We start from the raw sequence: 11,874 nt of genomic DNA on the forward strand, positions 1-11,874 counted from the left end.
AATAAACCCCTCACTGTTGAACATGATGCAAAAAAACCCAAGTCCCCCGCCCCCATGCTGCTCTCTGTGACACTACCAATCATCTGCTCCGTCTCTTAGACTGTCCCTGCATGTTTAACATAGATGGCCACAAAAAACCTGAAGAAACAATCACCACCCGCATGATTCCAGCTCACTTCTTCTGAAAGTGAGCACACAGAAGCTAAAAGAGCGTGCTTTCCTTGACACAGCTGCCAAACAGGCTCTCCTGTAGTTTTTCAGATGAATCTAATTGCATGTTCAGGACTAATGATTCACTAAGTTTTATTTCCTGACTAAATTTGCATTTTTTTTCTCTCCTGCTCCCAATTCTACCAGGGCTCAGTTTCAGGCTGCTAGTAATTGGCCAGCCTTGAATAGACCTGGTGCGTGTGCTTGTTAATTTCATCCAGCCACTGATTTCCTTGCATTGTTATCTTTGTCTCTGCAGCAGCCAAGAGCCTACTGAACAAAAAACCGGATGGTGTCAAAGTAAGTACATCTTTTACATGCATATTTCACAGCACAGCCCTTTAAGTGTCTGTTCTGCAGTCATTGAAATTGATAAAATTAGAAGCTTGGGTTTTCTTTATAAAATTTTGGAGTGGGTGTGATGGAAATGTCCCAATAATCAGTGTTTGTGTGTGTGAAGGAGGAGCATCTGCTGTCTAAACTATTGGAAACTAATAAGTGATGATTAAAGAATGATTCACGGGTGGGTGATAGGCTTCACTCTTCTGTTGTCATATATTACTCCACCAAGGAGTGTGTGTATGTTTATGTGTGTGTGTGTTCTGTTTCCACACCCTGCTTCTAAATCTGGCGTTCAATTTCATTTTTATTTGATGAGTTTGATGAGCCAGACGTTTCCCTTAGCTGTGTTAAAAGATTCTTTAATTAGTTCATCCAAATTACAAAAAGCCACCATCCTGACTCTGTTGTGGTGAATGCTGTTTATTTTGTGTCCCTGACTTGTGTGGAAAGCCAACCACAACATGTGTTTTTTTTTATTTTTGGCACCCAACCAAGATGTTGACTGGTTACCTAAGCAAAAATTGCTTCTATAAATAATATGAAAAAATATAACTATAAAGTGGTTACATGACCACAGTATAGCATAGCAAATTTTGTTGTTCCTGACAACAGCCACTTGTTAGCAATTACCATTTTTCTCTGTGGGTGATGACTTCCAAATGAGGGAACAGGAAGTGGTAAAATGCTAACACATTTCTGGGTACTAGGACTCATTTCTGCAGTGCCGGTTGTGTTATTTGTCAAGATGTCATAAATGTGGACAAGTTCAGTGGATTACATCATGTGTGCTGTTGCATTCACATCATAATAAGTAGAGCAACAATGAGAAGTATAGTAGAGAAATGATTTTGGCCTTCACCATAAGCAGAAAACAAACACACAACCTTAAGCCAAATTTGTACATGGTGCAGCTGCGTATCAAAAGTTCCACCTCAGACAGTGCAGCTTTATTACATGATTAAAAAAACATATATGCGTCATGGTTTCTATCCATTTACATTGTCCAGAATAAGACTCAGTGCTATGTTGGTGCACAAATGGATTCCGATATGTGCCAAACAAGTATTCTTCCCAAAAAGGTTAGTCAGGAATGGGAGCTGTGTGTTGCTGTGTGTGCAGTGGAATTATCAGGGCCTTCTGTTGCTAAAAACAATCAGCTAAAAGCGTGAGAAAAGCACCACAATCACTTGATTTGATGTCTGCCCTTTTTCTGCTTCCTCATCTTTGAGTGCTTCTCCTTCAGACTCTTCTTCTGTGTTATTCTTAGCTCTGCTTTGAGTTATTTCCCTTTTAAAAACACTTCCTTTTAGTCTGGCCTACCGGAAAGTTTAATGTTTCTTTTGCTGCTGATAAGCTCCCACTAATGGCAGCCTTTTTTTGTCTTTTCAGTCCCACTAATTACTGTTTAATCATAAAAACCACTGGTACTGTTTTCATTTATGTGGTATGATGGAGGTATTTTCGCAAGAAAGTCCAGTAACTGAAAACTATTTTGTTTTTAGAGTGAAAACATAAATTAGAGAGAGAGTGTGTGAGTGAAACGGATTCAGTTTTTTTCATTGTGTTGCGCTGCAGAGAAGGAAGACGGATGGTACAGAACCTTTGAGGGTAGGCCTGAGCTTGCTGCTGCTTGTTAGCCACACTGAAACCTGCAGTGGGTAGCTAGCCATAGAAACCTTATTTTATTGAAATTCCAGAGCTGCTTCAGGCTGGGGAGGCACAGTAGGACATCCCTCAAAGATAAGGTGGTTTATTTGTTTCTGGACTATGATGGTGACACTTTGGTGCAGTTATCGATCAGCATCAGTCATGAAAGCAAATCATCAGGAGCTAAATCACAAACCAATCCAGATCCGTTTATTAACAAAATATGAAACATTGGCAAAATAAAAATAAAGTGGAAAATAGCGGCATATTAGGGGATAGTTGAGATTTTGCTGATACCTGACGTGCTAATATCAGGTATCATCTGATATCTTATATACTGATATCAGATCGAAGTCCCAATATCTGCAGAGTATTATGCCTCCACATTTGTGCGTTGATGAAAATAAGAGTCATATAGTGTAGTGTGTCCCCAGCCCCAACAAGTTTTAGTGGGTGTAGATTTTTGTCACTATAGTGCCTTGTGGATAATATTATCTGATCTGATGATGATCTGATGCCACTCTTTCACCAATAGATGCTAAGCTAAATATTACCATAGTGTTAGACTAACACATGCACAGTAGTACTTTACAGCCATAGCAGTAGCTGCTCCATGTCACACTGTATACAAGGAATTTCTTGATGATGCTGATTCATTTCCTGTTTTCTGTTTTGCTGGGAGCTGTTACTGGATATTCCCTTCTTATCCTACTTTTTATTCTTATTAGTGGTGATGTGTTGTTTTACATGGAACAATGAGATAATCAAGGTTGTTTTCAGTGGTTTTCTTTCGCTGAAGTTCACAGTGTACAACTTATTGTTTGTATAACTTCCTATGATGCTGCAAACATGAACAGGTTAAATACTCTGCTGTGGTTTCACTGTGATGTTGGCCGAGGTCAGCACTCATGCAACAAGTAGAGACATCAGTTTGAGTTCTACCTAATTACTCCTTCCTCTCCTCAGTAAGTGGGTCATTTGTTTCCCTCCGCTGTCTGTCTCTCTTCAGCTCTATCAGTTCTAATAAGAGCGCTCCCTGGTTTATTAACTCCTGTCTAACATTTGATGATTGAAGGTTTGATTAAAGAAACTTTATTTCATTAGTCTCTCAGAACTCTTCAAGCACAATGTTCCACTTTTCCCTCTACAGCGTGAAGAGCGAATGCTTGGACACTAAGACTTGTCACTTCTGCCCTGTCCCATCTGTCTACCTGTCTGTCCACTCTGTCCCTCCAGATCAACAACAAGGCCAATGTGGTCACCAGCCCCAAAGAGCCTGTCCCCACTCCTTCTCTGGTACACTGTCTGCCTGCCTTGCTGCCCGTGTGTCTGCATGGCTGTGTGTGTGTCTAACTGAACATCTGTCCCAATCACACAGCTATGTTGAACTTTTCCCACTTTGTTTTTTTTTCCACACACACATATGTGTAGTGTAACATGAGCTGTCCACATGTACTTCTGGATTGCTTTATTGCTGTACTTGGGCTACATTCTCCTTTGTTGTTGATGATGACTGCAATGGCACAGGGGCCATTGCATGCTAACTGTGGATAATACTCTGCAGCCACAGTCGAAGCCTTTGCTGTCAGCACTGAACTGTTGTCACTGACATGGATGTTTTATTGGGAGTAAAGTGCTTTAATATGTTGTTACATATATACACTAATTTAAATAAATAATATTATGTTTATTATAAACACTAGGATTAAAGAACTTTAAACTATGTGATGATGAGACATCTAAATATCCATAAGCATCTTTTTCTGTTTAGTTTTTAATTACCAGTAGGTTATTGACCAACACAAACGCTGATGCTGATACATCAGTGATAATAGATTTTTTCCCCCCATTAAATAAATAAATAAAAACAATTGAAATAAACCACTTTTTAAAATAAACAATATTTTGTCTTCTAGCTGGAAGGAGGTGTAAATAATTATTAGACATAATGTTAAATACACAGTGTACCAAAAGAAATTGTACAAAGTGGACTTAACACTGCATTTCTGAAAAGTCATACTTTTATTACTCGACCCTAAGCTACTTAACTTAATGAGAAAGACGTTTGTCAAGACTTGAATTGGGAACAAAACATCACACCTTATTTTTCTTTTCTATATTTCTTAACAACTGACCTGTAAAAATAATATTTTGAAAATATTTGGTTGACACCATTATGATTCCAAGTGTTACTGTAGATGAAGAAGATCAGTGTCAAATGGGATAAGGCTTTATTTAGAGAGATGTGAGGACAGATCAATGCTACCCGTTTCTGTCTGCTTCTAGTCTCTATGCTAAGCTAAGCTAATCACCTTGTCCAGCTCCTTAAAACATTAAGTCACATGTTTTAATAACAGCCCTTTCATTTTAGTTGCGGTGAGTAAACAAATCATACATAACACTGTCCAATCCAACCAAGATTTCTACTTCCTGGTATATTCATAAATAAGTAGAGTAGAGACACTCACAGTCACAGATCACTCTAGCAAACCCTGACAGTGTCTCTCAGTTCCCTTTTGGATCTCTTATCAATAACACTGGTACGTATGTTTGATGTGTCATGTAAGCCTTTCAGGACTATTAACAGGGGAGTTTGTCATCTTTTTGTCACTGCTGAGTGAAATTTGATTATCTGTGGTGAAAGACTTGGTATATATTGCATAATGCTTGATGGTCACTGCTTCCATATCATTCCATCTGTGTATGACAGTGCTACAGTCGCTGTAGTGAATCCGTTTTTAGTTACAGCTCCCTTCCCTCCAAATAGCAAATATTTTTGTCCAACTCTTTGCTGCTTTTATTTTTCTTCATTTTTCTTACTTCCTCACTCACTTTGGTTCTCCACCGATCTCAAATAAGGAGCCTCAAACCACTGTTATCCACAACCCAGCTGATGGAAACAAGGTATACGGCCGAGCAGATGCTGGTCTGAAGCTGTAGCTTGCTGCTGATGTGTGCACTGTTTAGAGTAGCTGCTGCTGGTGACGTTTGTGTTGTTCTAAAAACTCATGCGAGGAAACAAGATACTGTTAAATATTGCATGTTATCAAATTTTGCATGTAATTCTTTCACATAAAGGTCATCTGTACAGCTATGTGTATTGCTTAATATTTATGCAGTCATGATACGGAGGTCGTAATCTTCCATGAGGTGTGACTTATTAACCTTTCAGAAGCATTGTCATTACAACATCAGTCTCACAGTTGTGTGACAAAGGGATTATGCATGCTGTCAGAACAAATAAAGACCATGCAGCGGCATGGACACCAAAGATTGTTCAAAGCTAAATCCTTAGCAGAATCTACTGTGTGGAGGTGATGTGCCTATGCAGACATATGGATCTACATGATCATGTATAATCCATAAAATGCAGTGTGCATGCTCATAGTTTTTGCTTTGTGCAGTGACATGATGGTGTGGTACTGTAAACTGTGTTTTTGTGCATAGTTATACATGAAGAGTGTGCAGTTGTTTGCTTAGCTTATCACTTGCAATATTGTGACTATTCCTAAAGGTGAATACTCTCTGTGTCCGTGCCACATTTATATATTCATATATAAAGATGGACCATCAAAGTGAATTTTAATGGTATCGTTTTATTTTTTAAAGCATGCAGATACGGGGATACGGAAAGTATAAATTAGTAATAACCCCAACAAGAAAACTAATATTAAAATTCTATGATACATTATATAATCATCCTATTTAAAGTCCTTATCACAATCTGCGTGATAGCGTGCTGAAAGTCTGACCCAGGTTAGAGTCCGGCGGATGATGCTAACCTGACCTGCTGTGTCTATACCTCCGGCGCCTGTTGTGGTTTGTGCCCTCATGTGCGGCCGCTTTTACTCACAGCTCCTCTTATTTGTGGTTCGACAGGAGTCCAGTGAGAGTGCCAACACTACCATTGAGGACGAGGACGTCAGAGGTAGGAAAGTTCACACTTCATACAGCACCTCATTAAAACTCTTTTTTTCCACAGTGTGCTTCCACACATTATTATTATTATTATTATGTTTGTGCTAATGAATTCACAGGACAAAACCTCTTTGACTGCTTGTGCCTGTTGCATGAATATGTTGTAGTGTCATTGTGTGTCTCTGGCTTCATATCATGTATAATTCTTCTGCAGAACTACAGGTGGTTTTTCAGAGCTTTGTTTAAATAAATGACCACAAAGTAACTGACAGATGGGGGGGAATATTTTTGCCTATCCGTCCTATTTTGCAAAGAACATAAAGTCCTTCCTGTATTACAATATAAGGATAGCTGCTTATGTCCAAGTTTGTTTTAGGCCAGTTTAAAAGCAATACCTGCTTATTGTGATCCTACATGGGACCCTGGACAGTTATACATCATTTGTCACCTATTGTCTGCTTATACTCGCCAGACAATGGCCACAGTGGGTAAAACAGTGAGAAGGTTAGGTGGTCTGAAGCCTGGAATCGATTTGTGATTGTGTGTCTGTTTTTCTGTTAGTGACCTTTAACAGAACAGAGAAACAGGATTACAGCTCTTAATGTTTTTTTGACATTTGTCATTTTAGAGACTCCTCAGTTTCAGATATCCCCCTGCGGTGCGTGCATGCCAGCATATGTACATACACAGGCCCATCAAAGCACACCACACTGCCCTTTACAATGGCCGCCTTTGTTATACATGGCTGATCCTCAATGCTCCACTGACCATACTGAGTGATGCTTTGAAATCGCTTTACACTGCTCCACTTATGATAGCATTCCATAAAAGACATTTCCACCTCATCGTGTCTTTCTTCTTATTCATTCATGTCATCTCATATTGGCTGTTGTGGCCTTAATCAGAGATTCACTTGCAGAGAGGAAAAAGGATTCAGCTTTTAATCATGGTTTCTACATCTGGAAATGAGAAGATATAAAGGTGGTGGTTGGTGGCTGGTGGTTGATGGCTGGTGGCTACATGTTAGTGCAACATTAGCATATATTTGTTGTCATGATTGTAACCTCACACATCACATATATAGAATGTAGCTATACAGCAAAGACATGAAGCTAGCTCTGTTACTGTCCCTTTAATACTTGGAGCTGAGTTGTCTTACTGTTTGTCCTTCCCAGCTTTTGTCCATGTGATTTGTTCTTAGCTGTGGAAGACTGAAGGCTCTGAACAAATGCTCATTTCCTGCATGCTCTTGATGTTTTCACGTTTTCCTTTTCTCCATCTCATTTCCTTTTTTTTCATCTCAGCACATTCTCGCTCCTCCACTCCCAAAATATATCACCTCAAGCACCTTAAGCACTTAGATCACCCCACCTCCCACCGCTGCTCCTCCCAGTCTGTCTCACCTCCCCCCTCACGCTCGTCCTCCTCTTCCTCGTCCTCCTCTTTCTCCTCCGTTCTCTCCTCCTGCTGGTACTCTCCAAGCGTTTGGCCCAGTGGTGAGGAGTGCTGCCAGTACATCATGAGAGGACTGGTGGCCACCTACCTGCTCCTCTTCTTCACATCTTCATTTCTGGTCTTGTTCTCTGACCATCCCACCACATGTCACTGTGGCCCCCATCAAGTACCCATGCAGGGCCCCAGGCCCCAGCACAGGGTGCCACAGGGCCCCACCAATTCCCAGTGTAAGTCCCATTCCTGTATGACAGAGAGGAGACTGCAAGGCTTTTTAGCTTTATGCTAATGACTTCTACTAGCAATTTACAAGTCATTAGGGGCAGGGAGTGGAGACATGTCTTCCAGTTGTCTTGATTTGAACTTTTGAACACAGCAGTGTTATAAATTTATCTAAGATGTAGCTGTAGATTCACTGTTTTTAAAACATTTGCTGATACCAAGGTTCAACAGAACCACACCTCAGCAGCATTCGACAGAACTGCTGTGTGACAGCACCACCTGCTGGTCAGAAACATTCATGACACAAGTGTGCAGTATTTCCTGCACAAGTTTTAGTTGACATTGTGAGGACTTCAGGACGTCATTGTCTGAGGTTTGAGCTGGTTAAAATGTGTAGACTACACAGTAAAACTCTCTTTCTCGTGAAACACGGTGTATTTATGGTGTAAAGTTTACTTGTGTGCGTTTTTGTTGGATTTCTTTTGAACAATGATGTCACGGATCAACACATTTTCTGTCTTATTGTCACTACCTGCTACATGTAAATGTATTTCTCCATATTGTTTTTTTTTTTCTCCACTGCACATATGCTACAAAGTCAACACCATTACTTGTGTTTAAATTTTGTTGAATGAAGGAAGAACATGTAAATACATGTAAGACCAGGTCTCACAGAGACCCTATGTTGTCCCCATATCTGAAAATCTAGTCCATGTGTACAGTTTGCTATTTACAAAGTAAAGTCCAACCATCAGTGTTTCAGCTGTGTCAGGCCTTCTGCAGAGACAGCCAATGAACAAAGAGAGTTTGGATCCTGTGTGCAGTAAACCTGTTAGTTCACAGGTGAAACACAGACAGCAGCATGGTCCACCTTTCTGCAGTTAGCTTTTTGGTGTTAGTCTCCTTTGAGGGACTCTCTGCCCAGCAGCAAACTGTAAGTGTTCAGTTAACTGGGAACAGCAGTGTTGAAGGTAAATGTATGTGTGTGAGTGTGTGTTTGCGTTTTGACTTCACCATGTCTGTCAAGTAGTGGGTGCTCTTACAGCTGCAACAACAGCACTTACTCTTTCCACTCATTGTTTCCTAGCTTACCTACTTAGCATGAAAGGTAACGTTGATGTTGTCGTGTGACGAACCATTTTGACTAACCTCCTTCATTTCCATGTGTGGTTCTGAAAAATGATGTGAGCCTCTGATGTTGTGATGTTGGAGCGGTGTTGTCCCCATGTTCCATGTTGGTCAATTTTTTAATTAAGCATATGCAGTGTGTGTATCCCTGATAACCTCTGTGTGTTTGTTTGTTTCTCAGCTCGTAAGCAGGAGATCATTAAAGTGACCGAGCAGCTGATTGAGGCCATCAACAACGGAGACTTTGAGGCTTACACGTCAGTTCAGAATGTTCCTCTTTGCTGTATTTCACTTCACCGTGTGTCATCTTCTCTAATATGGCTGCTTAATGTGACACTTAGGAAGATCTGTGATCCTGGCCTCACGTCCTTTGAGCCTGAGGCTTTGGGAAACCTGGTGGAGGGAACAGACTTTCACCGCTTCTACTTTGAGAATGGTAAAAAAAATATTCTGCACTACACAGACATGATCAAAACTTGATTGTGGAGAGACTTGTTGAGGTAGCGGAGCTAGCATTAAAGGTAGACTCTCTGCAGCTCTGTCCAAGGGGAAGCCCATCCACACCATCCTGCTCAACCCCCACGTCCACCTGATTGGAGACGAGGGCGCCTGCATCGCCTACATCCGCCTCACCCAGTACATCGACAGCAACGGCATGCCTCGCACCATGCAGTCGGAGGAGACCCGCATCTGGCACCGCCGCGACAGCAAGTGGCAGAACATCCACTTCCACCGCTCTGGCTCTCCCACTGTGCCCACCAAGTAGGTCTCTGCTCTGAGCCTTGAATAGTTCTGAGTTGTAGTATCAGGATCTTCTCAGAGAGTCATTTGTCTTGCTCTGATCTTGCAGCTGAGATCTTCAACCCACCTCCAGCCTACAACACTCAGCTGACCAGATCCCCATCGTCCATCAAACTCCCTTAAGCCAATCTTCCCACCCTCCTTTGCTAGAGCTCCGCCCCGCTCTCAGTGTGTTGTTTACATATTGTCACTGCTGGACTGATGATTATGGGAAAACAAAACAGAGGGAGAGAAGTCTTTGATTTTTAGTGCGAGTGTGGTGTTGGTATCAGGGTCTGTCTATCAGCAGCATGTTTTATTCATTTTTAGATCGGTATGTTTTAAATAGAAGTGGATTCATTTTAGCAGGCTGGTGAACATGGAGCTATCGTGATGTTTTTTGCCTTTTCTGGCACGATGACCAATATATCACATATCTGCTTTTTAACTCATGTATCTTTTCAGAATTGCCATCTATTGAAGCTCAGACACACGCTTGCTTTGTTTTGGTGATGTTTTGGTAATTGATGTAAGTTGCTCTCTTCGCTCGATCTTTAGCATCTGAAGCCGGTTTTTACAGATCCTGTCTGTTTACTAGGAATTCAAAGTACACGTGTAAAAAAAGGGAAACATGTTTTGTGCGCGTGGACCTCCGTCATCACAGAGCAGCATGTGAGAAGAGCCTCTTTAAGATAGAATGTAAACTGTAGAATAGAAATGTTAAAGGCCATTCTGTGACTCTTACCGGTCAGATCATATTTTCATACAATAAGGAGGTATTGATGTGAATTTTATCAGTTCTGTTGTTTTGTTTACATTTTATATTGTGATATTGATGCTTGTCCCTCCACCTATCATGATCATGGCTTTCCTTTAAGCCCTTTTAACATTTGTGTTTTCACAGTGATCCCTGCACACAACACGTTTACACTGGACCACTTTATAGAGGAATTCTGTTCACATAGACACCATTTCAGACCTGCTCAGTCCTGGAAATGACTGAAAAGTTAGTTCATCTCATTACGTGTCACAATAAAGGGGAATGCCTGGGAGCGTTGTAAAATATATGTTGGGGGAAAAATGGAAATAATTTCAGGACAGGAAGTCACAGGGTGTTTTTTAAGCAGTTCTTTAGTTTAGTCACATTGTGCATCACACAGAACACACTTTGTTTTATCTTTGTAAAGTGATGGGACAAGCCTGATGTATGTTTAAGAAATCTCAAATAAAACGTGTGATTTATGCCAAACAACCACATGTTTTTCCTCAATGTGTTTGTGTTCTCAAGACAAATGATAGCGGCCAGTGGATATGATATAATATGAGTCTGCTTTTTATTGTTTTAGGTATTTATTCTTCTAAGACCTGGATGTCAGGAATTTAGCCCGTCCATCAACTTGACCATACAAAGTGTATGCACCCTGCTATCACACTGCCATGGTCACTTGGTGCCATAAATATCAATATGGCTTTGTTTCAGTCACATTATTTTATACAGGGAACAGTGTTAGCATTAGGTTCTTCCCTTGTGTACAGTATGACCCCTGTCACGACTCATGCATGTCTATGTATAAATACCCTCTGTACCTGCCTATGTGAAGTGTGTGTGTGTGTGTGTGTGTGCGTGTGCGTGTGTATAAATTCCACAATCTGGGCTGAAAAATTAGACCAATATGGGAGTAGCTTAAGCTGCACTACCGCCGTCGGCCACCAGGGGCTGGCTCCTATTCAAATAGTGCTTTTTGTATTAGTTGTAAATGTAGAAGCCTTTGTACACTGTTTTTCCACCACCTGGAGCTGGTAGTGGTGAGGAGTTCAGGACTTCAAAAGTAACCAGCTGCATTAGTACCATCCGGGTTCTTCTGACAAGAACCATCTACAAACATTGTCATCTCAGCATTACAAATGTGTGTCTTTGAGGTCTGGTCCTGGCAACACACTCCTTTCTACTTCAGCAACGCAGTTATGAGGTTCTCCATCCTCAGCTGTGAGTAAAAGAGTGGATGGATTCAGAGTAGTACAATGCTCTATTGTTATGTGCAGGATAGATGTCTAGAAGATGACATGTGAGTTTTTGTTTCTGCAGTGATAATACTGAGACTGTATGGGGCACAGAGGCAGATGCTTGTGGAGGCAGCTGTAACAGACCAGGTCAAGCCTGGAGGAATATTATGC

The 11,874-nt window shown here is 41.0% G+C and overlaps 1 protein-coding gene across 8 annotated transcripts in view; it reads left to right on the forward strand.

Moving 5' to 3' along the window:
* LOC114450658 (calcium/calmodulin-dependent protein kinase type II delta chain) overlaps positions 1 to 10,951 on the forward strand; it is a 74,295-nt gene extending 63,344 nt beyond the window's left edge. For 2 of the 8 annotated variants that reach the window (XM_028428915.1, XM_028428916.1), the window contains exons 13-18: positions 470 to 510; positions 6,079 to 6,127; positions 9,101 to 9,176; positions 9,261 to 9,355; positions 9,456 to 9,685; positions 9,770 to 10,951. In XM_028428915.1, coding sequence (XP_028284716.1) covers positions 470 to 510; positions 6,079 to 6,127; positions 9,101 to 9,176; positions 9,261 to 9,355; positions 9,456 to 9,685 — 491 coding nt within the window. In that variant the 3' untranslated portion in view covers positions 9,770 to 10,951. The remainder of the gene's footprint in view (positions 1 to 469; positions 511 to 6,078; positions 6,128 to 9,100; positions 9,177 to 9,260; positions 9,356 to 9,455; positions 9,686 to 9,769) is intronic. The other 6 variants (XM_028428913.1, XM_028428914.1, XM_028428920.1 and 3 more) reach the window with 3 other exon arrangements.
* Positions 10,952 to 11,874: the final 923 nt, after the last annotated feature.

The sequence above is a fragment of the Parambassis ranga genome, chromosome 18 (genome assembly GCF_900634625.1).
Source record: "Parambassis ranga chromosome 18, fParRan2.1, whole genome shotgun sequence".
Taxonomy (NCBI): Eukaryota; Metazoa; Chordata; class Actinopteri; family Ambassidae; genus Parambassis; species Parambassis ranga.